Below are 26,616 nucleotides of genomic sequence, written 5' to 3' on the forward strand. Positions count from 1 at the left end.
GGGAAGACTGAAGCTATGAAACTGGTGCTACGCTACCTGACAGCGATACACCACAAACGTAACATCACACAGCAGGTAGTCCACACGTACTTATGTTACTAAACAAATCAAATGAACATCATTAACATCTATTAAATCCATTAACCCTATACCATCTCTCCCCCACACCGCCTCTCTCCCACGCTCCTACAGATTGAGGTAATACGTTCATAGCTTCTTTTTTTTGTTTTGCACAATAGTAGTTGTTGCTGTGGTTGTTGTTCCCGTAGTAACTCAGATTCCTGTGGGTTGTGGTGGTAGATCCTGGAGGCCACGCCCCTGCTGGAATCCTTTGGGAACGCCAAAACGCTCCGGAATGACAATTCCAGCCGCTTCGGGAAGTTCGTGGAGATCTTCATGGAGGAGTGAGTTCTGTTCCATAACATGTGTTACCACGGCGATGATGAGCATAATGAGCATAACATGGTGGTGGCCATGGTAACCATGGAGGACAGAGGTGTGTCAGGGGTTTCTATGGCAGGTTGATCATGACTGGACAGTGAGCAAGGTGTCAGCTTAACCCTCAGAATGCTGACTCAATACTCATGAATAGCATAGAGTGTGTGTCATTGTAGAGATGGCCTTACAGAAAAGAACAAAGCACACACACACACACACACACACCACACACACACACCACACACACACACACACACCACACACACACACCACACACACACACACACACACACACCACTTGCACACACACACACACATTCACACGCACACACACACACATGCACACACCACACACACAAACACACACCACACCACACACACACATACAAACACACACACACACACTAAGATGTGGTGAATGTCTAGTGAGCCGTGTGTTACTTAACACTGAGAACACTGAGTTCTAAGGCATGTGTGTGTGTGTGTGTGTGTGTGTGTGTGTGTGTGTGTGTGTGTGTGTGTGTACTTGTGCTTGGGTGCGCTATAGGGGTGTGATCAGCGGTGCCATAACGTCTCAGTATCTGCTGGAGAAGTCCCGCATCGTCTTTCAGGTGAGACACACACACACACACACACACACACAGTAACGCAGGTGGAGTCTCCTTACACCTGAGTCATCCTGAGAGAGCAGAGATCCTAGAAGGAGCCACTAAGCCTGGGGTGTCAAACCTGCTGACTGGTCACATCTGACCTCCCAGGAGGAATGAGCTTCAGACATGGAGTGTCTCCTCTCCTCTTCTTCACAAATGGCTTTCATATTTCGAAGCGTTAGACAGACACAATGTCTTTTCATAAGGGATGGCGGTGGCCTAGTAGATAGTGAGTTGGACCGGTGGTCATGAGTTCAAGTCCCACCTGGGAACACCACCACTAGTGTGCCCTTGAGTCAGACACTTAAGCCCTAACACTTAAGTCCTAAGTTACTCCAGGGAGACTGTCCCTGTAATTGTAAGTCGCTTTGGATAAAAGCGTCTACTAAATGGTTCAAATGTCAACTGAATAAGGGTCTCAATACCCTGCCATAGAGAGCTTCATTCAGTAACAATGAGTGAGATCAGCCATTTGGATAAAGAGGGGGTACACACGCTCCAAATGATTACCTTCTGGCCGATCGTTTCTGCAGACCTGGAAACGCGATCCCAGGGATCCTATTATCTGGCTGTACCAGCACTTGACCACCTGTTTTGACATAAGATCACCAGCTCAGTGGCCTTGCGGTTAGAGTGTCCTGCTGGCTGATAGAGTGTCGAGCTGTCTGATTTGCCAGATAGAAAATCCAAAATCAGCCAGATACAGTAGATCTGATCCTGCTGGGGAGCAACAAAGAGGATAATTCTGATCCAGATTAAACGTTTTGAACAGCTGGGTGTTGGAGACTGGGTCGGGTACCCACTGCACACAGATGGAAACCCCAAGCCTGCCGCTGAGATCAGGATGTTGTGCTTGAACATCTTTGGAACATTCTCTGAAACTCACCTGCCACTCCACATCCGTCAGTCTGACTCTATAAACTATCATTCAAAAGTAAACTCCAAACCCACCTATTCAAACTGGCAGACTCACTTTAATCTGTATCCTGTGTCCCTGTACTTCACCTCCTGTTGTTCTTTTGTTCTGTTTTCGGTTGTTGCTTTTCTTTTTGTTTAGTTTGAACTGTGTTTGACACCTTGTCACCTCCACTGTTTTTAACCTGACTGTATTTTGCTGTCTTTTGCCCTGTGAGGAGGTGTCCTTGGGTGTTTTGAAAGGTGCCATACAAATAAAATGTATTATTAATATTATTTATTATTTCTCTTTGGGAAAGTGTAAGCGGCTAGCTCCTTTGTGTCTCCAGGCCAAATCAGAGAGGAACTACCATATCTTCTATGAGATGCTGGCAGGCCTTCCCTCCCACGAGAAACGTTCTCTCTATCTACAGGAGGCCGAGACCTACTATTACCTCAACCAGGTACACACACACACACACACACACACACTCTCTCTTTCCGCTCTCTCTCCTTTTCTCTCTCTCTGTCTTTCTGTGCATGCAGTATGTACTGTACTTACTGTACTGTAACTACTCCCTCCCTCCCTCCCACCCCCCATCCCTCCCTCCTTCCCTCCCTCCGTCTCCCTCTACGCAGGGAGGGGACTGTGCGATCGAGGGGAAGGCCGATGGGGAGGACTTCCAGAGGGTGCAGAGTGCCATGGAGACGCTGTGCTTCAGTCCTGAGGAGCAGAACACCATCTTCAGACTGCTCTCCTCCGTCCTGCACCTGGGGAACGTCTACTTCCAGCCCTTCCAGGTACACACACACACACACACACACACGCATACACACACACACACACGCACACACACACACACATACACACACACACACACACACACACACACACACACACACACAGAGGAAACACAACATTTACATTTTAGGCATAGACGCCTTATTCCAAAGCGACTTACAATCAATACATTTGACTTAAGTAAGTGAATCAACTATCCATTAGTCAGAGTAGGAAACTGTCATCTATGCTCAGGCCTGGGGCCAGGGGCCCGGGGCCATTGGCAGTCGTCGTGCTAGAAGAAGGAATATTTTAATCTGATTTAAGACACAGGAGAAACAGTGCTGGGGGGGTACTAGATGTCTCAGGAGGAGCAGTTAAGTTGTAACCTGAAGAGATGGAGGTCTTCAGTCTACGACGGAAGATGGGTAGTGACTCTGCAGTTCTGACAGCCGTGGGAAGCTCATTCCAACAGCGGGGAGCCAGGGTAGTGAAGAGACGTGATCGGGCAGCGTGACTGCCGCATCGGCGTAGTGGTGGGGGGGCCAGTCGGCCAGCCGAGGTGGAGGAGCGGAGTGAACGGGCTAATGTTTGGGGGGTGACCATTGCCTGCAGGTAGACATTGGCTGTCCCTATTCCCGCCCGGTAGGCAAGCAGCAGGGTCTTGAATCTGATACGAGCTACTGCAGGGTTGCGAGCCGGGGTGAAGCGTCTGTGTGTCCTCATGAGGGACAAAATAACAGGAATAGGGAGAAAGCACATTGTGATTGCAATTGGTCAGTACAGAGATATAGGGTAACGGTCAAAGCAAGATGTTGGTGGTGCTTAATGCATTCAAAGTCGACAAAAACAACAATGAATCAAGCAGGGGAAGAGATGTGTTGTGGCTCCTAATTGATTATTAATAGATTTAGTATAACCTACAAAGCACAAAGAGCTTAGATCAATTGTCTCCAAAGAGGCCTTTTATTAAACCAAGGTTTACATGAGCATAGCAGCCAGGAGCAAGCAGGAAGCAAAAGCCAGCCACCAACAATGGTGGGACTCATATTTATAGAACTATCCTTGGTCATGAGGTCACCAATCTTGGGAACCAATCATATTATACAAATCTGTGATTACATAAGTTATGGGCCCTGTCCATAGTCCAAATTGTTCACTGCGACACATATCTTGGCTCATACCTTTTCAGGAAGGAAATGGGCCTTCCTTGAGTGCTAGCTTTGCCCAACTCACATTTCTCAGTATAACATAATATAAAACCACTACAGATGCTTTATCTTCTAGACTCGGGCAAGACACTGAACCCCAAATTGCTCCCAATGAGCGGGCAGGCGCCTTGCATGGTAGCTTGCCACCATTGGTGTGTGAATGTGTGTGAATGGGTGAATGAGAGGCCATTGTAAAGCGCTTTGGAATAAGGCGCTATATAAGTGCAGGCCAATTACCATTTACCACTGAATAACTGATAGGTAAGTACCTTAGATAATAGGTACACTGATTAAACAGCAATTTTATGAACTATAGCCAATTGCCTGGCTAACAGTGAATAACCAATAGACAAGTACCTTAGACAATAGCCACACTGATTAAACGGCAATTACCTTACAATAAGACATGAAACATGGTCACTCAGCTGTGTGTGTGTGTGTGTGTGTGTGTGTGTGTGTGTGTGTGTGTGTGTGTTGTCATGCAGACAGAAGGCCAGGAGGGGGCGTCGGTGGTGAGCGCCCAGGAGATCAGAGTCGTGGCTGAACTTCTCCAGGTTTCACCTGAAGGCCTACAGAAGGCTGTCACCTTCAAACTCACTGTGAGCAGGAGGGAGGGAGGGAGGGATGGTTGGTTGGTTGGAGGGAGGGATGGAGGGATGGAGGGAGGGATGGAGGGATGGATGGATGGAGAGAGGGAGGGATGGATGGATGGAGGGATGGATAGAGGGATGGATGGATGGAGGGAGGGATGAAGGGAGGGATGGATGGATGGATGGAGGGATAGGTGAATAGATGGATGGATGGCTAGAGGGATGGAGGGATGGAGGGATAGGTGAATAGATGGATGGATGGATGGATAAATAATCTGTTCATCTCTACTACTGACGTCTAGGACACAGTCCGGGAGAAGATCTACACCCCTCTGACCGTGGAGAGTGCAGTGGACGCCAGGTGTGTGTGTGTGTGTGTCTGTATGTGTGTGTGTGTGTATGTGTGTGTAAATGTGTAAGTGTGAGCTAAAACAGCTCTAAAATTGACATCTTTCCCTTAGAGATGCTGTTGCCAAGATCCTGTACTCGCTGCTCTTTAACTGGCTGACGGAGCGAATCAATGGGCGCGTCTACCCTCGGAACGAGGCCCTGTCAATCTCCATCCTGGACATCTACGGCTTTGAGGTCAGGACGAGTCCGGCCTGGTTTGTGTCATGTGGTCTTTGTCCTTTGTCATTTCCTTCAACACTGACATGGTTTATCTCTCCATCTGTCTTTACATCTCTCTCTCTGTAGGATCTGACCGACAACATGGTTTATGAACAGCCATGCCTTTTTTACCTACTCTTTACAATGCTCATGCTGCTATTTTTACACACAGCGACCACTAGTTGGCCGCTTGTAAATTTGCCTGCTTCCTACACAGAAAAACAGGGGGTGGAGGTAGAGCCGGCGTCTAATGATCGCAAGGTTGGCGGATTGGTGGTTCGAGCCCCGGGTGGACACTCGAAGTGTCCTTGGGCAAGACAAATTTCTCCCAATGAGCGGGCCGGCGCTTTGCCGCCATTGGTGTGTGAATGTGTGTGTGAATGGGTGAATGAGAGGCCGTTGTAAAGCGCTTTGGAATAAGGCGCTATATAAGTGCAGTACCATTTAGAAAAATTGCAAAATAGCTTTATATTATCTTATCCTGATGTGATTTTGAAAATGTAAGTATACTGGGTGGTAGAATGCACATATCTAGGAAAAGTCATGAAAGGAGGGTCTTGAAATTTGATAGAGTGCAAAGATATAACATTTTTCTTTAGTCACAGAACGGCTGTTCTAGTGTTATCTCTCCATCTGTCTTTACTTCTCTCTCTCTCTGTAGGATCTGACCTTCAACAGTTTACTTGTCTCTCTCTGTAGGATCTGACCTTCAACAGTTTCGAGCAGCTGTGTATAAACTACGCCAACGAGACGCTGCAGTTCTATTTCAACAAGGTCGTCTTCAGAGAGGAGCAGGTGAGTGTGACTGACACACACACACACAGAGCCACGTCACCCAGACACACACACACACACACAGAGCCACGTCACCCAGACACACACACACACACACACAGAGCCACGTCACCCAGGCAAACACACACACACACACACACAGAGCCACGTCACCCAGACACACACACACACACACACACACACACACACACACAGAGCCACGTCACCCAGACACACACACACACACACACACACACACACCACACACACACACACACACACACACAGAGCCACGTCACCCAGACAAACACACACACACACACACACAGAGCCACGTCACCCAGACACACACACACACACACACACACAGATCCACGTCACCTAGACATACACACACACACACACACACCACACACACAGAGCCCACGTCACCCAGACACACACACACACACACAGAGCCACGTCACCCAGACACACACACACACACACACACAGAGCCACGTCACCCAGACACACACACACACACACACACACACACAGAGCCACATCTCCCAGACAGAGGCGTTGGATGGGGCTGGAGCTCCACGGCTGGTGTTGAACCAGCATGGCGGTTGTATTTCCTGTTCTCAGGAGGTGTATATAAGGTTGTATTTCCTGTGTCAGGAGGAGTATATAAGGGAGCAGATCAGCTGGAAGGAGCTGTCCTTCAGCGACAACCAGGCCTGCATCGACCTCATCGCCGCAAAGCCTCACGGGATACTGCGTATCCTTGACGACCAAAGCGGCTTCCCTCAGGTAACAGCTGATTCCTGTACCAGACGCTTAGGCTTGCATTCGTAATTTCGCTCTGGGATCTGATCAGCAGTCACGGAACGCCTCTTGTCCAATCGAATGACTCGGTCCCTTTATGCCGTTGAACCCAGTCTGCGCTCCAGAGCTCTCAGAGCGAATTGACGAACGCAGCCTTCAAGTTCCAGGCTCTTAGTTTTGACAGAATCGCCCGTGTGTCTTTCACTTTCTATGCTGTCTAAACTCGGGACTGTCCCACCCGTTGCTAGGCAACAGACCACACCTTCCTCCAGAAGTGCCACTATCACCATGGTAACAGCCCGCTGTACGCCAGGCCAAAGATGCCACAACCAGAGTTCACTCTCAAACACTATGCCGGGAAAGTCACTTACCAGGTACACACACACACACACACACCCACACACACACACACCCACATACACACACAAACACACGCGTGCTTTATAGACCTTATGAAATAATGTGTCCATCAAGTGATCCTGCTGTTCCCAGACCTGTTAGCTAAGCAGACAGTCCTTATTGTGAGATGATGGCATGGTTCTCCAGATGTTCTCTGACGTTCCCTCCTCTAGGTCCAGAAGTTCCTGGATAAGAACTTTGACTGGGTTCGTCAGGACGTACTGGACCTCTTTACCCAGAGCAAGAACAGGGTGAGAACAGGTCAACCCTGTCAGCCAATCAGAGTGGAGCTCACTGTGCTCCACAGTACCATAATGCTCTGAGATGTGTGTGTGTGTGTGTGTGTGTGTGTGTGTGTCTGCTCTGTGTGTGTGTGTGTGTGTGTGTGTGTGTGTGTGTGTAGATGGTGTCTAACCTGTTCCTGAGGCACTCTGAGAGTGTGTCCCAGCAGCGCTCGGCGGTGCGCAGGAGCAGCACGGCCCGGCGTTACCATGCCAACACGGTCAGCGCCAAGTTCCAGAGCAGCCTCCAGGAGCTGGTGGAGAAGATGGAGAGGTCCGTTCTAGAGGGTTCTACGTTCTACAGGGTTCTGATGGGCTATCCTACAGAGTTTGGGTTTTTTTCAGGCCTATTTTCTATTCTATTTTCTAGCTATTTTCTGACTTTATTAAGAAAAATCTGAGTTCTCGATTCTGTGTTCTAGGTTCTGAGTTCTAGGTTCTGAGTTCTAGGTTCTGAGTTCGAGGTTCTCAGTTCAAGGTTCTGAGGGCTAGGTTCTGTTAGGTTCTGTTGAAGATCTCAAGTTTCAGATCTGGTTGATGGATCTGGTTGATCTGGGGTGTGATTGGTGCCGGCTGTGCTGTGATGCGGAGATTGATTGCTTCTGTCTGTGTTGCAGGTGTAACCCCTACTTTGTTCGATGCATTAAGCCAAACCATCATAAGGTAGGGTGTGACGGTCCGTCTCTGACCTGGAGTATGTGCTGCTATGATATATACCTGATGTATTATGTATCATTTATATGTATGTATGTGTGTGTGTGTGTGTGTGTTTGTGTATGCATGTATGTATGTATGTATGTATGTACTGTATGTGTGTGTGTGTGTGTGTGTGTGTGTTTATGTATGTATGTATGTATGTATGTGTGTGTGTGTGTGTGTGTGTGTGTGTGCGTGCGTGCGTGCGCGCGTGCGTGTGTGCGTGCGTGCGTGTGTGCGTGCGTGCGTGTGTGCGTGTGTGCATGTGTGTGTGCGTGCGTGCGTGTGTAGGAGCCAGGTGTGTTGGACATGGAGCTGGTGGGCGCTCAGCTGAGGTACTCTGGGATCCTGGAGACCATCCGCATCAGGAAGGACGGCTACCCGGTCAGACTGCCCTTCCACACCTTCCTCAGGAGGTAGGTCAGCTGACAGGAAGTCACAACGCTTTACCAAGGAAGTCCACCTGATGATGATGATGATGATGATGACGAGGATGAGGATGATGATGATGAGGATGATGAGGATGAGGATGAGGATGATGATGACGAGGATGATGATGAGGATGAGGATGATGATGAGGATGATGAGGATGATGATGACGAGGATGATGATGATGATGACGAGGATGATGATGAGGTGTGTGTGTGTGTGTGTCCTCAGGTATAAAGCTCTGATGGGTCTGAAGGAGCCCCCCCCTCCTGATGGGGAGAACTGTGTCCTGATGCTGCACAAGCTCTGTCCCGTCAGAGCAGGAACGTACCAGGTGGGCGTCACCAAGGTGAGCGGGGGGGGTCCATGTTGGGAAAGCAATAAATACACAATGTACTGGCACACACACATTTTAGTATCTTTATTTGCGTTCACATTTTACAATAAAATTCTTGAACACAAACATTAGTAGATCCATCAGCATTGGACACTCGGTTGCTCAATGTGTTTCAGTCTGAGTCTAAGGGTACAGGTAACACCTTCTCCTCCATATGTGTTTCAGTCTGAGTCTAAAGCGGGGTACACACATAAGGATTTTCTGGACGATTTTGGCCCGATTTTCGGATGGCTGAAAATGACAGAAAACGCCCGATTATCAGATGGCTCTTAACATTTTCCTATAACAAAATCCTGTGGTGTGAGGTGTGTTAAGAGTCAATCTCTCCCGACAACCTGCTCGGAAAATGGGCGTGGCCGGCAATCGTAAATGTCAAATGTGTTCAATACTTACGACCAGAAATCATAGGGTTACCAGATTTTTGGGTGGAATTAGCGGTTTTAGACTGTGGTTAGGGTGGAAAATGTCATTTCCATCTGGCAACCCTGCTCGCGAGTCCAACTATAACGTAGCCAATCAAGAAGCAAGCTGACTTCTTCTTTTCGTTATTCTACACTTTATTTGCCCTGTCGCACATGGTTGTCTCGTACAGGTCAGTCAGGGTACTACGTTAGAAAATAATAATAATAATAATAATAACTTTATTTGTATAGCGCTTTTCCTGCAAACGTTGCGGCTCAAAGTGCTTTAATCATTATATAATCTTAATTTAATTATTTTGTAATTTAAAAGCAATATTAAAAGGATGGGTTCACGCGAGATTTCTGGCTTGGGGAACGAGACTCTAGAGAGTTTGGAGTCTGTCGTAACGAAAATCTTTATGTCTGTGGGGTGCTGAAATGGGGAAATCGGCGCACACCACACACAATACGATCAAGGCTGTTCAATCCAAGATTTAGTTTCTTCATGTGTGGGGTCTGTCTCAGATAAGATTTTGAAAATCCTTATGTGTGTACCCCGCTTAAGGGTACAGGTAACACCTTCTCCTCCATATGTGTTTCAGTCTGAGTCTAAGACAGGTAACACCTTCTCCTCCATATGTGTTTCAGTCTGAGTGTAAGAAAGGTAAAACCTTCTCCTCCATATGTGACAGGGTTTCATTAAAAGGTCCGCATCTCGGCAATTGTGAAAGCTCGCAATCGAGCCAAACAAGTCTTGTTGTGAAAAAATGTGTTTTCCGGTTTTTGGCATAGGACGACAAACGAAGCGATGAAGAACCCACTCGATATCATATCCAACAGTTTTACATTCACTAAATACCTACATTTAGTTAGCAAAGTCGGGTAGTGGGGATTATTCGTATTAGTGTGGCAGTGTGTGTAGCAACGCCCACCCCAGCTGTATTTAAGTAGCCATGTGCGTCTGGACCTGTTGACAAATTTACAAGATGGAGGCTGAAGCTCTCGCTAATGCTATCAACAGAATTTCAAAAGCAGGCAGAAATATCGACAGTGGGCAATTAATGAACTCCTTCATATTGGACTATACATAATGGAAACTCAGAACGGGAACTCTGAACTCCAAATCTGACGATGACAGATGACAACGGAATGTCAGACATTGATCTCCACAGTTCACTATTCTTGGGACAGTCGTCTGCAGACAGACCTTCTGCTGTGTTCTTGGGTAAGTTTTAGTGAGTTACATGTGTTGTTTACTAGGATTTTGTGTTGTTTACTTAGGATAGCCAAACAGTTATTTGTTGTTTTGTGAGTAAGGTAGATAACACTTTTGTTAGCCTCAGTTATCAAACCACTGAAACTGCTCACCACAATTATGCCACCCCTCTACAAAACTAATAGGAGATGGTGGGAGGAAGAAATAGGTTGTCAAAGATAAAACATAATGAATAAATACATTTGTTGGAGACCTACTAAACATGCAACATAGTGTAATATGTTTCATGCACCATTTTAGTGTGTTTGTGTGTACCAGCTAGCCAAACAAGTGTTAGCTTGTTAGCTAGCTAGCTAGCTTTGTTAGAGATATAATAGATTATAGAAAAAGTAAATGCTTTTGTAATGAACGATAATGTTGTGTGGAATCAAAAATAATGATTAATTCATTGATATGTAGATTTGCTGTAGAATAATACTGTGAATTTAAATGATTTCACTAGCCTACTTACAGTACACTGAGTCTATGGAAAACCTACACTAGAGAAGTGTCCACACCTCTGACCTGAAATTTGTGTTACAGAATGACGAGGTGAGAGGTTCTGAGAGATGACACCTTGATGAGAGTCACCAGCACTTCAGGTATTTGTCATTGTCATTGTATAAGCAATTCTATTTTATGAAGATAGTAGTAGGCTATTTCGTTAAAAGTGGTGTTGGTAACAGTGGGCAATCATTTTAAATGTACTGTCTTCTTTTTTTATTACAGCTTTGATGCCCAGATGGGATGGGAAGGAACTACACCCCACTAGATGCTTTATGGACTATAATGATAAATGCATGCACACGGACACAACATTATTATTTTTTTACCATTTATTATTGTATTGCTCAATTGTATCTTGCCTAATTGTTTCCATTGCCATGAATTTTACTCTCTTGTACTTGTAATGGGATGTAATAAACTTTTGGCAAACAAGTCACATGGCAATAAGAAATCATGAATCTTGAATTATTATTATTATTATTATTATTATTATTATTATTGTTATTATTATTATTATTATTATTATTATTTTGTTTAGCTATTTAACACTACGAGCGCTACGTTTTTTCACCTACTTTTAGCGCGACGAGGTGTCGAATCACACGACCACTCTTCACAATGGGGGAGTGTGTACTGACGCACAAAGATCGCTGGATGGCGATGTCACACAAGAAGAGAAAATGACAAGATCACTACCTCTAAAAATGCATAAAGTTCCTATGCGCAGAGAAGCAGGGAAATTATTAGTGCAATCTGATATGAAGCTTGAGTCAGCTGAAAACTAACTATGGAACAAATGTAAATATACATGATATATATGGAGAGGAGATTGATTGAGACTGCGGGAGCTTTAGTAACAAATTAAAGTTGATTATCATTATTAAAAAAGAATAGTAATAAATATTGCAATATTGTGTTATCATAATTATGAGCTTCACAGTGATAAAGTCTGTTTATTTGTTGTGAACTTCGCCTGTAACGTCAGCCTGTTAGCCCCTGAAACTGCTCACAGGGGTTGTTATATGTGATTATATGGAATGGCTGAATATGTTCATTCTTTTTATTTTGATACATTATATAATTGTATTTGGTATAATGACAAATAAACTTGAAACTTGAATGATCTCACAGGAGCGCGTACCTGCGCCGCAACCTGTTATAGTTAGTTTCACCTAGTGAAAAGACAATGTTGAAAGACATGATGTCATAATCAAAATATAAAACCTGATTGGATAAAATAAGATTCTGTTGTGATTGTGTTGACATTGTTGTGATGTCAAAATAAATATTGGTTATGTAATGTGTAAAGTGGAGAGGAGATTGATCCGGACTGCGGGAGTTTTCATTACTAACGAATGATGGTTTATTATTATTATACAAAAATAATCGTAATAAATATTGCAATATTGTGTTATTATAATTATGAGCTTCACATACAGTAGATGCACAAGCCTGTCGTGTTTATTTGTCGTGAACTTCGGCCGTAACATCAGCCTGTCAGCCCCGGCGACTGCTGTTAGCTTGTAAACTTTGAAACCCGTTTGTCTCCCCTCTGCCACTAAACTCTTTCTCTCTTCTGCCTGGGTGGTGTGTAGCCTATTTACGTGGTGGTCACCACGGGTCACCATGGGACTGCTCAGAAAAAATAATAATACTGTAACGATCCTGTATGAGGCCCCGTTAACAGCTCCTCCAAGGGAGTTAACTCTCTTGGTCTAATGGTTAGCGCGGTCGTCGGTTATGCGGGAGATCGGGGTTTGATTCCCGCATGGGGCGAGTTACACTACCAAGTCTCCGTTCGCTACACTGGTGTCTGAAAGTTGGGATGGAAGGAAGGCCATCGGAGAGGCGTGTCCACGTGAGGGACTTGACATAGTGAAGCGTGAGGGAACGCTCTCCCGAACGGTGAGGATAGTGTAACGATCCTGTATGAGGCCCCGTTAACAGCTCCTCCAAGGGAGTTAACTCTCTTGGTCTAATGGTTAGCGCGGTCGTCGGTTATGCGGGAGATCGGGGTTCGATTCCCGCATGGGGCGAGTTACACTACCAAGTCTCCGTTCGCTACAATACATTATATACTGTAGGTCTATTATAAATATCCGTTCGTTATATAATATTCGTTGATGATTACATAATCAAATGTAGGCTACTGCAATTACTTTCATTACTACTGCTGCGAGAGTTGAGAGAGTTGAGTACAACTGAGTACAACCTTTCTGGTGGGAGGTGTGGGGGGATGGTTTGAAGGGCTTGTTGGATGAATTGGCATCCATTGTTTGTTGATCGGAAACGATAAAAAAGCGATCATTGAGAATAAGATGACCCTCCCCCATGCATCAACCATTACGTCAAGTGATAGTAAAACACAGCTGTTTTGCATCGCGCATAGCCCGCGCGAGACTGATACACACCACACACGTCCCGCTCAGTTTCTATAGATCGCGCAGCGGCAGCGAAATACATTATCAATATCTTATTATCAATTATCAATATACTGGTGGCTTGAGGTGCATAATCAAATGTAGCCCGCAGCACATTACATTGCACAGTACATTGCAGTCATACGCGCCCGTCCTGCTCCAGTTCTAGTAGATCACTGACATTTTAGTTGATGTACACATTTCACGGCAAGAGAATTCCGATTTGTGGCAAGAGACCGTTTATTCACCCAACAATTGTTTGTTCACTGCACATTATAACATGAACACAGTGAGGATTCAAACAAACAAAATAAATAATACACTCTGCAATTGGCTACTACAATGTTCGAAAATGAATCTACAAATATTAATCTGCGTATATCTATGTAGGCTACAACCGTCTTGCCTGTTGTGTATTATTATCATTGCCGACACAGGTCTAATCATAACTGAACATCTGATAATAAGGTGCAACCTGGTCTCACACGGCAGCCGTCAGGATTCGACGTCTGTCGTTCGTCTCCAAACGTCGAATTCCGACGAGAAAACGAGCTCTGAAAGCGCAGGGGTGCGCCTGATATGTGCGCCTGATATGTGCGCCTGTCGGGCTGCACGCCACATTTTGAGATACAAGAGCTTCAACGTTCATTCATTTGGAACTGCGAGAATGAGTAACATTAGCCCGATTGCACTTGCATTAATAAAGCGTTAATATATTTATTATTTAAACAAACAAATCTGGGGGAGTGGTCGGAGTTAACGAGATATTGTTCCAATCCATTACCTGGCCATTCAAGTTTGCATTGCCTAGCGTGTAGGCCCGTGAGAAATTGAGAGCATATAAATCACTAGATGCCTACAACTACGCAATCTGTGGTCATGTACAGTACATCAAATACCATGACATAGATTCTAAATAAGAACAATATTCCATTTGCTTACAGATTGCGGGGTGGCGTTATTTGCCGATGTCCGTGTGAGTCGTCCGCGAATACATGCGTTTTCCTCTTTGCTGGATTTGTCTGCTTGACTGCATCACGTTGTTTAATTATAAATAAGAACAATATTCCATTTGTTCATTTGCTTTAATGAAATGACAATAATTAAACAAGTCCTGAGCAGGGCGAACGCAGGTGTAAACATTAGAACAGTCTATCTATTTCCTCTTCCGGTGCGTGCACCTAAACATAATATGACCGTAGTGCAATATTCCTTAGATTCAGACTTTTATGTCTTGAAATCAGAAGTCCTCCCAAGCCAAAGACAAGATAGGTTGTCTTACAATCCGTGCGTTTAATTGCAAACTAATTGCTCTCCTTTCCTCAACGCAACACCCGCCCCCCCCCCCCCCCCGTGACCTCCACCAATCACAGGAATGCATTTGCACACAACACAGCTCACAGTAACAGTGCTAACATTGAATTTCTGAGCATTAATTGCAACATTAATGAACATATTATTACACGGTTGCTACAATACTTTACCTGATATAAAATGGGCGGCACATGCACAAGCATTTTTTTTTTATCTTGTCCTCAGTCCAGTTGACGCCGCCTGTTGCTCTGAAATGGTCTGATCCTGATGGAATTCGGTAGAACTTGAGTCCGATAGTCGTGGAATATCGATTCTGACAACCGAACACGCAACAATCAGACATTTCTTTATGCTAGTAGCCGTTGTAAGCTATTTTAAGCGTACCTAACTCTATGGAGGGTGGATCGTGCCACATTTAAATGCAATACACACATCGGAATGCAATACACACATCGGAATGCAATACACGTGTAACACTAAATACAATGCAAAAATACGGCATATTTGTGCCAAAATAAAATCAATGTGTATTACATTTGAGCGCAGCGTATTACATTTGGTCATGAGTGTATTCCATTCAAGTGTCGGTGGAAGAGTTTGAAGCAGCGGAGACAGGGTTGCCAGATGGGCTGTTTTTTGTGGATTTAGCTGTTTTTAGACTGGTTAGGCTCGAAATTGTCAATCCCATCTGGCAACCCTGAGCGGAGAGTCTACAGATAGTATGTTTACAGATATCGCACTGCTGGAGATGCACTCTACACGTTCTTAAAAGAAATAAAGCTTTATTGTACTTAAAACAATATTTCGTATGTGTTTTTTGAGAGTTCTTTAGATCAAATTATATACATCATGTCAGCTGTGTGCCAATCAATCAGGGGGGTGGCACCTGGGGTGGCCAATCAGATTTCAGGGGTGGCACGTGCTACCCCAGGCCACCCCCTGGACACGCCCCTGGCTGCACTTGCATTAATTAGTTAGGCCACATCATTAGTTAGGCCACATCATTTTGAGATACAACCAACGGAGAACAGATTTTAATAGGCCACATTTTGAGATACAACCAACGGAGAACAGATTTTAATAGGCCACATTTTGAGATACAACCAACGGAGAACAGATTTTAATAACAACAGCAGAAACAATTGTCATCTTCACTGTTTTATTCGCTATCAATAGGCCTATCAAACTAGGCTATTTTACAACCCGACGGCAGTGCGCTTCAACGTTCATTCATTTGGAACTGCGAGAATGAGTAACTTCTGTATTTCAATGTAAGTGTCTTTATTTTAACTCGCTCTGTAAGCTCTACAATACCGGTCTCTTGATGTCTCGTCGTAACCTGCCCACCTGACCTGGGGGGTATTCCATCAACGTCGCTAAAGGAAAATCCTGGCTTATTTTTGATAACTCTCGCGAGACCTATCAGAATATGCCTGGATATTTTTAAGAACTCTCGCGAGATTTATCAGACTAAACCTGGATTTTCCCTTTAGCGATGTTGATGGAATACCCCCCTGATGTCACTACGGTGGCCTGTACACAATAACAATAATACCACAGTTCACATTTAGACCAATCAGGAGCCCTTGTGTCACGTCGTCAACTGAATGTCATTAATCTGATTTTGGATCAGCGGTTAGAGAGAGATGGGCGTGGATTTAGGTGCACTTTTAGTCAACATCCATTATAGCGCTGATCTAGGATCAGATATATTTTAATCAGCTAAAATGTTCAGATTTTTATTTTATTTTTTTTGAGAACTTTTTTTTTTTTTTTTTGTGTGTGGACTGAATCAATTCGTGGCGGAGGAAATTCATTCGTGGCGGCCCGCCACCAATAAATGCATGTAGAGGAAACACTGAAGTGCAATCGGGCTAATGTTACTCATTCTCGCAGTTCCAAATGAATGAACGTTGAAGCGCTTGTATCTCAAAATGTGGCGTGCAGCCCGACAGGCGCACATATCAGGCGCACCCCTGCGCTTTCAGAGCTCGTTTTCTCGTCGGAATTCGACGTTTGGAGACGAACGACAGACGTCGAATCCTGACGGTTGCCATGTGAGACCAGGTTGCAACGTGAAGGGCAGTATTATTCATCTTTACTTCATTGGGTGAATAAACTCAATATGAATGATTGTACAGTTGTCTATAGGCATGAATGGGCTGAAACAATGACAGTTAGTCTCGCTCAAACTGTAGCGAGATTAGGAGACTACTAATTGTAAATAGTAATCCACAATTATGGTTATTACTGGTGGCCTGAGGTGGTCCAGTGGTCTAGCACCGTGGTCTACAGTGATATACAAAAAAGACATTATGTACAATATTATAAATATCCGTTCGTTATATAATATTCGTTGATGAGTACAGGCATAATCAAACGTAGGCTACTGCAATTACTTTGCTGCGGTAGCTATGCATGCACCACACAACTTGATAGGTACATACTGTGCAGTGTATCATTCACACACACTGTACATAGGCTACACATATCATAATATCTTATCACTATTGCATGGAACTTGGGTAAACCCGCTGTGAAAAAAAACCCTCAGCTCCAACAAATCTGAAGGGATTGGGAGACATACTGTACCGTTTATCATTTTCATAACTGTCTGTACATATACATATCTTATGTATCCCTATTGCTATATATAGCCTATATATAAACACATTATGTTACAAATATCAGTCTTATCCACTGTATCTAATTCAGCACTGAAACCTGAAGATTGAGCACAGTGTGTGTCCCCTTGCTACCTCTGCTGATATAAAAGAGAATTGCAGCCTTGGAGAAAAAGATGGCAGCCGAATACCAAGGCAAATACACAGACACACACAGAAATACTGCAAAATCGCTTTATACTAACTCGATTTTGAAAATGTAAAGATGCTGGGTGGTAGAACGCACATATCTAGGAAAAGTCATGAAAGGAGGGTCCTGAAATGTGATCGAGTGCAAAGGAATAAAAAAAATTGTACTCACTGAGATTAAATGACACCTCACGGCTGCCCTAGTGTTAAACGTGTCAGCCCTGCAATTTTGTTTCCTGAGGGTTAGCTGACAACCCCACTGACAGATGACAGGTAGATAATGACAGGTAGTGTAATGGGGGAGTGGTTGTCTTGAGGGTGTGGTTGTCTTGAGGGAGTGATTAGGGTGGAGTTAACCCTTGTGTGATGTTCACTTTTTGGACCCTTTCGGACTGTTCGGGTCCAGTTGACCCGGGACATCATTGGGGTTTTAAAAGCCCTTGTCCTGACACGGTTCTCCTAGTCCCAAGGGTGACCCATACAAGGGGGTATACTCGGGGTGCAAGAAAGCCCCAAAATAGCCCATAATATTAAAGGGCGCCTCCTGTGGGCACAAACAAGTACTGTACCCAATAATGCACAATAGGTACTGTGTACACATTCAAAAGTGCATATCTTTTGTTCTGGTGGATCTAGGGGGCTGCCCTTTGGAGAGGCTTTAGCGGAGGATGCTTAGTAACAACCCACAAAGTGTCAGACCCCTGGGAATAGGTGGGGCTGAACGACAGCATGATGAGTAGAAGCGTTTTTACGCACATGAATGTCCCTAACTTTGAACATGCGAAATCCACTATAATAAAGACCTGGGTGTCATAAATCATACTTATCTAGGAAAATGTTTAATGAAACAATGTTTTCATTGCTGTTTATTATTTTTAATTGATATTCTCAATTGACTTTCACATGTATCTAATTATAATCAAAGCTGTAAAGAAAATACAGGTGATGAACAAGAATAGAAATGAAAGAACCAAACTAAGATTGTTTTTGCCAATAGCTATGAACAAATGCTGAATCACAAAACACAAACGGAATGTACACTGTTTTCACTGTCACTGTCGAAATACAGTATTATGTCTGAAAAATCCCAAATAATTCTGAAATAACACTGGCTACAATTGTGTGTGCATGGGTATGCCTGTCTACACAACACATGAAGCACAGAATGTGACAGTGCGTGTACCTCAAATGTACTTTTTGCAGTTGCTGCATATGTTCTGTACAGTGCAAGATAATGTAACAATGTTTACAATGTTGCACTTCAAAGGGTAAAAAGTGCGAGAGCAGACGGCTTCTTGGCGCGGGAAAGCCAGAGCAGAGGTGTGTGAGTGAGTGAGTGAGTGTCAGTGTGAGTGTGTGTGTATGTTTCTGTGTGTCTCTGTGCATCCGGGCCTAAATGACCCGAACATCTTATGAAGGACATACATTTGTTGGGGTATTGTAGGATGTGTAAAAACATTTATTTTTCCCTTTTACATGTTTTTCATAGAAAATAAGCCAAGGCCATGGAGTTTCAGATTGATAAAATGTGACACAGCCCAATGAAAAGGGCTACCTGTAGGCGAAATCATTTTTCAGTTTTTTACATGTGCTTAAACTGCAGATTGTAAGCTTTCAAATGATGCATCATACATTGAAATCGGAAACAAATTGAAGACGACATGAGTATTTGAAAGTTGCTACACCGGAAATCACTAAGCACAGAAAATCCCCATCAAAGATAATGAATCCCCATCAAACAACAAGAAACGAAGTCATTGTGTTATAGATTACACTTATTTAATGAACGTAAAACTGTTCGGAAAAATAACGAGTGGGTACTTCACATCTTCGAGTTGAATGTTAGCTAAAAAAACGAAAATCTGAAGAAAAAAAAAAAAAAAAAACTTTAAAGACGAATTTGACGTCTTTCTCATTTCCGAGAGGTGTCCAGAAACACCAGGAGCAGTCACAAATGTATTCTTGTACCATTTCTCTTTAAGTAAAAATGTAAAACGGGTCCGGTTGACCCGAACAACATTAACCAGCTATTGTTCCCACCCATTACCTCTGTGAAAAACGTCTCTGACGACTTTGAGGCTGGATATCTCAGTACGGTGGTTCAGGGGGTATCAACATTCAAATCCATGACTTCTTCAACGTGTTTCAGATTTCAATGTATGACACATCATTTTAAAGCTTACAATCTACCCTTTCATAATCTGGAAAAAACAGAAAAATTATTTTGCCCTAGTTGCGGACTTTTTAACCATGCCCTGTCACATATGTGTTTCAGTCTGAGTCTAAGGGTACAGGTAACACCTTCTCCTCCATATGTGTTTCAGTCTGAGTCTAAGACAGGTAACACCTTCTCCTCCATATACGCCGGCTGCCAATTATTGCAGATATTGAGCAGAATTTTGCCAGGGCCTTTGCTTTAGGCTTAGGAATTCCTGCTGTCTGCAAACCCTTGACAACTAGTCTGTGGACACTTCCAAGGCTTCCAAATATAAACCCAAGCCGTTTACATCTGTAACCAAGCTGTTCAATTACATCTTTGAGTGGTTGGTACTTCACAACCTTGGAAAGAAATGCCTCCTCTAAATTACAGTCGAACGCACAGCTTACTTCCAAGATGGTCACATCTCTACTGTCCTCATCGACAACAACAACATCCGGTGTATTAGCAGAGACACTTGAGAAAATATCAGGGGCCTCATTTATAGAAAGTACTTTGGATCAAATTTGATCTTACCCGTGTCGTACGTAGAAAACCATGTCAACGTAGTGATTTATACAATTGCAACGTGAGTCAATTTGACCGTGGAAACGATCGTAGCTCTACGTCGGGTATTGACCTTGCGTACGCACATTACCTACTGGTTATGCAGAGTTATTACAGGCATGTGAGCCACACTGCCTACTGTAATTCATGCAAGTGGCTCGTAATAAAATTAACGATGTTGTTATCAGCCGAGAAAATTTGTTTAATTCAAGATTGAAAGGGAACTGATGTTTATGATTGTATTTCAGTCTTTCTTTATATCCCTCCGGAGCTGTCTATCTCCCCTTCAACATGCCTAGTGCGTTCCACAACGGACCTTGCCCGGCTATGCGCTAAATTATACTGGATTTTCTCCAGTGTCTGGGAGTTCGCGAAGGGAGTTCGCAGCCATGTTTTCAATGTCACCTGATAAGAATAAGACCATTATATTATTACAGTATAAGCAGCACTCGAGTTGAGGGGGGAGAGAGGGGATGGCATCCCCCCTGAAATAAAAACAGTCAAAATCGTCCCCCTTCTAAAACGGCCATCCCCTCTTTCCATACTTTATGTAATTTTATCAATGAACGTGGTATTACTGCTATTTCAAGGTGCGAGGGGGCACGCATACATCCAATGACATTTTTAGTTACTGACACTGAAGTAACTGACACTGAGGGGATGCTAAAATTGTCCTCATATTATGATAAAATCCACCACCTCCCCTGATTTTCTTTTACAACTTGAGTACTGAGTATAAGCATTTGCCTGGTTAGTTGTCATGATCAAACGTTACAAATGCAACTTACCGAGAAGCCACCCTTCTCTGCCCTCTCCCGCTTCCAGACGCACGCCTACCCTATATTATAGCACTTGGCTTAATTCAGACGCTATAATTGAGCCGCTATCACAGGGCGTTAATACAAACCTCATTCACCTGTGTTCATTTTACCTGTGTTGGTATTTATAGAAGGAAGCACGTACGCAATTTGAAACAAGCGCAGCCCGTTTTATAAATAATGCTTACGTCCGTTTAGAAAAATGTGCTTACGTGAAAGTCAAAGATGACAATCAAGTACTTTTTTTGTGAATTTGGACAAGCTGTATAATAAGAACTATTATTGCACAGGTTGAACATGGTAGTTGGGACTCTTGAGTGTGCTCTTGAGTGTGCCCGACACCGGCCCGCATCGGACATGCGCACACACACACACACACATGCACACACACACACACTATGGCAGTTATTATTGTGCTGAGTTGAGCCTGTTTGTTATTTCTGTGTGTGTGTGTGTGTGTGTGTGTGTGTGTGTGTGTGTGTGTGCGCGTGTGTGTGTGTGTGTGTGTGTGTGTGTGTGCGCGTGTATGCGTGTGTGCGCGTGTGTACGCGTGTGTCTGTGCGTGTCTGTGCGTGTGTGTGTGTGCTATGTATGTGTCTGTGTATCTCTATGTATGTGTCTGAGTGTCTCTATGTACGTGTGTGTGTGTGTGTGTGTGTGTGTGTGTCTATGTGTGTGTGTGCGTGCGTGTCAGCTCTTCCTGAAGGAGGAGGTGTACCAGCTGCTGGAGTGTAAGCGGGACCGCGTGCTGCAGGTGGCGGCCCTGACGCTGCAGCGGTACACACGCATGTTCTTCGTCCGCAAGAACTTCCTCACCTTCAGACTCCACATGGTGCGGCTGCAGGCCCACTGCAAGGGCCACCTGTCCAGGTACACACACACACACACACACACACACACACTCACTCACACTCATACGCACACACGCACACCCACACACACACACGCACACACACACACACACACACTCACGCACACTCACACGCACACGCGCGCACACACGCACACACATGCGCACACACACACACACACACACACACACACACACTCACACACACTCATACGCACACACACACACACACACTGAATGAAGGTGTTGTGAGACATCGGACCTCTCCGTCTATCCTGACGTCAACTTCCTGGTCCCCGTGAAACAGGAAGCGTTTTGTGATGATGAGGAGGAACCTGATCAAGATCCGAGCCGTAGTGAGGCTCTATGTGAACCGCCGACGCTACATCAGGGTACGAAACACACACACACACACGCACAAACACACACACAGACACACACACACACACACACACACACACACACAGCCACGCACAAACACACACACAGACACACACACACACACACACACACAGACACGCACAAACACACACACACACACACACAGACACGCACAAACACACACACACACACACACACACACAGACACGCACAAACACACACACAGACACACACACACACACACACACACACACACACACGCACACATATCTGAGTGATGATTCAACAAGTTTATCTGGAGAAGGCCAGATGGAGGAATGAATAGAGGAGTGTGTAACGGTGGGTGTGTCTCTCAGGAAGAAGTAGAGCCGGCGCGGAGGGCGGAGGAGGAGAGACTGAGGATAGAGGAGGTAAAGACCACGCCCCTTCAAGCCTTTAACCCCAGAGGTCACTAATAACAGGCGGACCGGACTCCCGAATAAATGATTGAGAATTCGGACATGTTGACGGAGCGTGTCTTAATCTTAATCTGCGCAGTTTTTCTAGCCTTTACGGCATCTTAATCTGTGCAGCTTTTCTAGCCTTTACGGCATCTTAATCTGCGCATCTTTTCTAGCCTTTACGGCATCTTAATCTGCGCAGTTTTTCTAGCCTTTACGGCATCTTAATCTGCACAGTTTTTCTAGCCTTTACGGCATCTTAATCTGCACAGCTTTTCTAGCCTTTACGGCATCTTAATCTGCACAGTTTTTCTAGCCTTTACGGCATTTTAATCTGCACAGGTTTTCTAGCCTATACGGCATCTTAATCTGCACAATTTTTCTAGCCTTTACGGCATCTTAATCTGCACAGTTTTTCTAGCCTTTACGGCATCTTAATCTGCTCAGCTTTTCTAGCCTTTACGGCATCTTAATCTGCACAGTTTTTCTAGCCTTTACGGCATCTTAATCTGCACAGTTTTTCTAGCCTATACGGCATCTTAATCTGCACAATTGTTCTAGCCTTTACGGCATCTTAATCTGCACAGTTTTTCTAGCCTTTACGGCATCTTAATCTGCACAGTTTTTCTAGCCTTTACGGCACTGGTTCAGCGGCCCAGGAAACTCACAGTCCAATTGCAGCGTTGTAAATCATCTCACGTGATGCTACTCAGCCAGTGGAATCTGTGTATTCTGATACGCAGTCAGTGAGATGAGAGATACACACACACACACACACACACACACACACACACACACACACAGGGGAAAGACGAGACGAGAGACAATAGTCGGAGGAATCCGCTTGTTAAGTCTGACGTCAAAAGTGAAGTTTAGCCATTTCGGAGTCCAAACCAGAAATTCCCTGCACCAGAGTACCTGTGAACTACAGCGGTAGAATGACAGTTTAATCGTTTTTTAGACTCGGATCTATTCATACAACAAGGGACACAATACTTTCCCGTTTTCTCCATATTGTCAGGGTATTTGAGCCTCGGAAAAGCGCTATATAAATATAATTTATTATTATTATTATTTCGGCATTTCGAAGACAGCGCCTCAGCCAACGTTGGACCCGGAAACACGTCACGACTTAACAAGCGGATAAGTAAAGCGGGGTACACACATACGGATTTTCTGCGATTTCAGCGATTTTCGGATGTCTGAAAACAACAGAAAACGCCCGGTTATCAGATGGATCTTAACATTTTCCTATAACAGAATCCTGGGGTGTGAGGTGTGTTAAGAGTCAATCTCTCCCGGCAACCTGCTCGGAAAATGGGCGTGACCGGCAATCGTAAATGTGAAATGTGTTCAATACTTCCGACCAGAAATCATAGGGTTGCCAGATTGTTTGGTGGAATTAGGGGTTTTAGACTGTGGTTAGGGTGGAAAATGTCATTCCCATCTGGCAACCCTGCTCGCCAATCAAGAAGCGAGCTGACTTCTTCTTAATAATAATAACTTTATTTGTATAGCGCTTTTCCTGCAAACGTTGCGGCTCAAAGTGCTTTAATCATTATATAATCTTAATTTAATTATTTTGTAATTTAAAGGCAATATTAAAAGGATGGGTTCACGCGAGATTTCTGGCTTGGGGAACGAGACTCTAAAGTCCGGAATCTGTCGTTCCCCACGCCCATTTTCCGAGCAGGTTGAGAGTTGAGAGTTGATTGCACAATTGAAGAGAATTGACTCTTAACACACCTCACACCCCAGGATTTTGTTATAGGAAAATGTTAAGATCCATCTGACAATCGGGCGTTTTCTCTCGTTTTCTGTCGTTTTCAGACATCCCAAAATCGTGCCAAAACCGGCCAAAAACTCCTTATGTGTGTACCCCGCATAATGCACATAAGGATTTTCAGGGCAATTTTGGCCCGATTTTCGGATTTCTGAAAACGACAGAAAACGACAGAAAACGCCCGATTATCAGATGGATCTTAACATTTTCCTATAACAAAATCCTGTGGTGTGAGGTGTGTTAAGAGTCAATCAATTGTCAATTGTCAATCAACTCTCCCGACAACCTGCTCGGAAAATGGGCATGCCAGAAATCTCGCGTGAACCCATCCTTTTAATATTGCCTTTAAATTACAAAATAATTAAATTAAGATTATGTAATGATTAAAGCACTTTGAGCCGCAACGTTTGCAGGAAAAGCACTATACAAATAAAGTTATTATTATTATTATTATCTAACGTAGTACCCTGACTGACCTGTACGAGACAACCATGTGCGACAGGGCAAATAAAGTGCCGAATAATGAAAAGAAGAAGTCAGCTCGCTTCTTGATTGGCGAGCAGGGTTGCCAGATGGGAATGACATTTTCCACTCTAACCACAGTCTAAAATCGCTAATTCCACCAAACAATCTGGCAACCCTATGATTTCTGGTCGTAATTATTGAACACATTTCACATTTACGATTGCCGGCCACGCCCATTTTCCGAGCAGGTTGTCGGGAGAGTTGATTGCACAATAGGCTAGGTGCACGATCTCACTACTTCCTGAAAGGCACCTGGCATGAACATATCCTGTCTCACTCTATTGGTTTAATTGATTAATCAGCTGTGCGGTAAACTGTTGGAACACACAGTGCACAGCTGATTAATCAATTAAACCAATAGAGTGAGACAGGATATGTTCATGCCAGGTGCCTTTCAGGAAGTAGTGAGATCGTGCACCTAGCCTATGGAAGAGAGTTGACTCTTAACACACCTCACACCCCAGGATTCTGTTATAGGAAAATGAGCCATCTGATAAACGGGCGTTTTCTGTTGTTTTCAGCCATCCGAAAATCGCTGAAATCGCAGAAAATCCTTATGTGTGTACCCCGCTTAAGTCAGAGAAAAGTAGACAGTGAAAACAGAGCTTAATGAAGAATGGACAGACTCTTACATGTTCATTCTTCCCACGGGCAGTTCAGTTCAGAACCCGTATGTCTGATATGTTCGGAGACCGCGGGGATTATTAAAAGCGGCACCTGTGAAGCGCCACTACAAGACTAAACACACATCTCTTGAGCAGAAACATACACACTCAAATCTGACCAGAGGACACAGAAAATACACGATCTAAGAGCCCAATATGATCGATCCACCAGAATCCAAACACATTCATTCACTGCCCAACAACGTGCTAATGAATGTTCCCTTAAAGTTGCTTGGATTTTGGGTCAACATAAAAAAGCATTTACTGACGGTCAAGGAGTGCGTGAGTGGTAGCTGAAACCTTACTTTCAGGGTAAATACACGTTTGGTGAATAAATCAAGCAGATCTCCCGCCTTGATTACTGCAACGTACTCCTGGCTAGGCTCCCCGCTGGGCTCCCCGCCTCCGCCATCAGACCTCTGCAGCTCATCCAGAATGCTGCTGCCCATCTGGTGTTCAACCTCCCCAAATACTCTCATGTCACCCCTCTCCTTTGCACCCTGCACTGGCTCCCGATAGCAGCTCGCACCAGATTCAAGACCCTGGTGCTTGCTTACCAGGCAGCTAAAGGTACAGCCCCTGCCTACCTGAAGGAAATGATCACCCCCAAACTCCAGCCCGTTCACTCCGCTCCTCCACCTCGGCTGGCCGACTGGCCCCACCACCTATACACCATGAATGAATGGTCTTTATTGTCATTGCTATAGTACAGGTACCAAAC

At 44.5% G+C, this 26,616-nt stretch overlaps 1 protein-coding gene across 1 annotated transcript in view; it reads left to right on the forward strand.

The window, feature by feature from the left end:
- Positions 1 to 26,616, forward strand: part of myo15ab (myosin XVAb) — a gene marked incomplete at both ends in the record, with an annotated part of 175,943 nt that overhangs the window by 17,233 nt on the left and 132,094 nt on the right. The window contains 19 exons of the mRNA XM_080523006.1: positions 1 to 75; positions 193 to 198; positions 301 to 404; positions 986 to 1,049; positions 2,333 to 2,446; positions 2,622 to 2,783; positions 4,460 to 4,573; positions 4,867 to 4,925; positions 5,026 to 5,149; positions 6,578 to 6,742; positions 7,006 to 7,131; positions 7,330 to 7,407; positions 7,560 to 7,711; positions 8,055 to 8,100; positions 8,425 to 8,549; positions 8,794 to 8,911; positions 21,946 to 22,121; positions 22,409 to 22,493; positions 22,839 to 22,892. The exon at positions 1 to 75 is cut by the window's left edge and continues 16 nt beyond it. Coding sequence (XP_080379132.1) covers positions 1 to 75; positions 193 to 198; positions 301 to 404; positions 986 to 1,049; positions 2,333 to 2,446; positions 2,622 to 2,783; positions 4,460 to 4,573; positions 4,867 to 4,925; positions 5,026 to 5,149; positions 6,578 to 6,742; positions 7,006 to 7,131; positions 7,330 to 7,407; positions 7,560 to 7,711; positions 8,055 to 8,100; positions 8,425 to 8,549; positions 8,794 to 8,911; positions 21,946 to 22,121; positions 22,409 to 22,493; positions 22,839 to 22,892 — 1,947 coding nt within the window. The remainder of the gene's footprint in view (positions 76 to 192; positions 199 to 300; positions 405 to 985; positions 1,050 to 2,332; positions 2,447 to 2,621; positions 2,784 to 4,459; positions 4,574 to 4,866; positions 4,926 to 5,025; positions 5,150 to 6,577; positions 6,743 to 7,005; positions 7,132 to 7,329; positions 7,408 to 7,559; positions 7,712 to 8,054; positions 8,101 to 8,424; positions 8,550 to 8,793; positions 8,912 to 21,945; positions 22,122 to 22,408; positions 22,494 to 22,838; positions 22,893 to 26,616) is intronic.

This window comes from Nansenia antarctica, assembly GCF_963989245.1.
Source record: "Nansenia antarctica genome assembly, chromosome: 2".
In the NCBI taxonomy this organism is placed as follows: Eukaryota; Metazoa; Chordata; class Actinopteri; order Argentiniformes; family Microstomatidae; genus Nansenia; species Nansenia antarctica.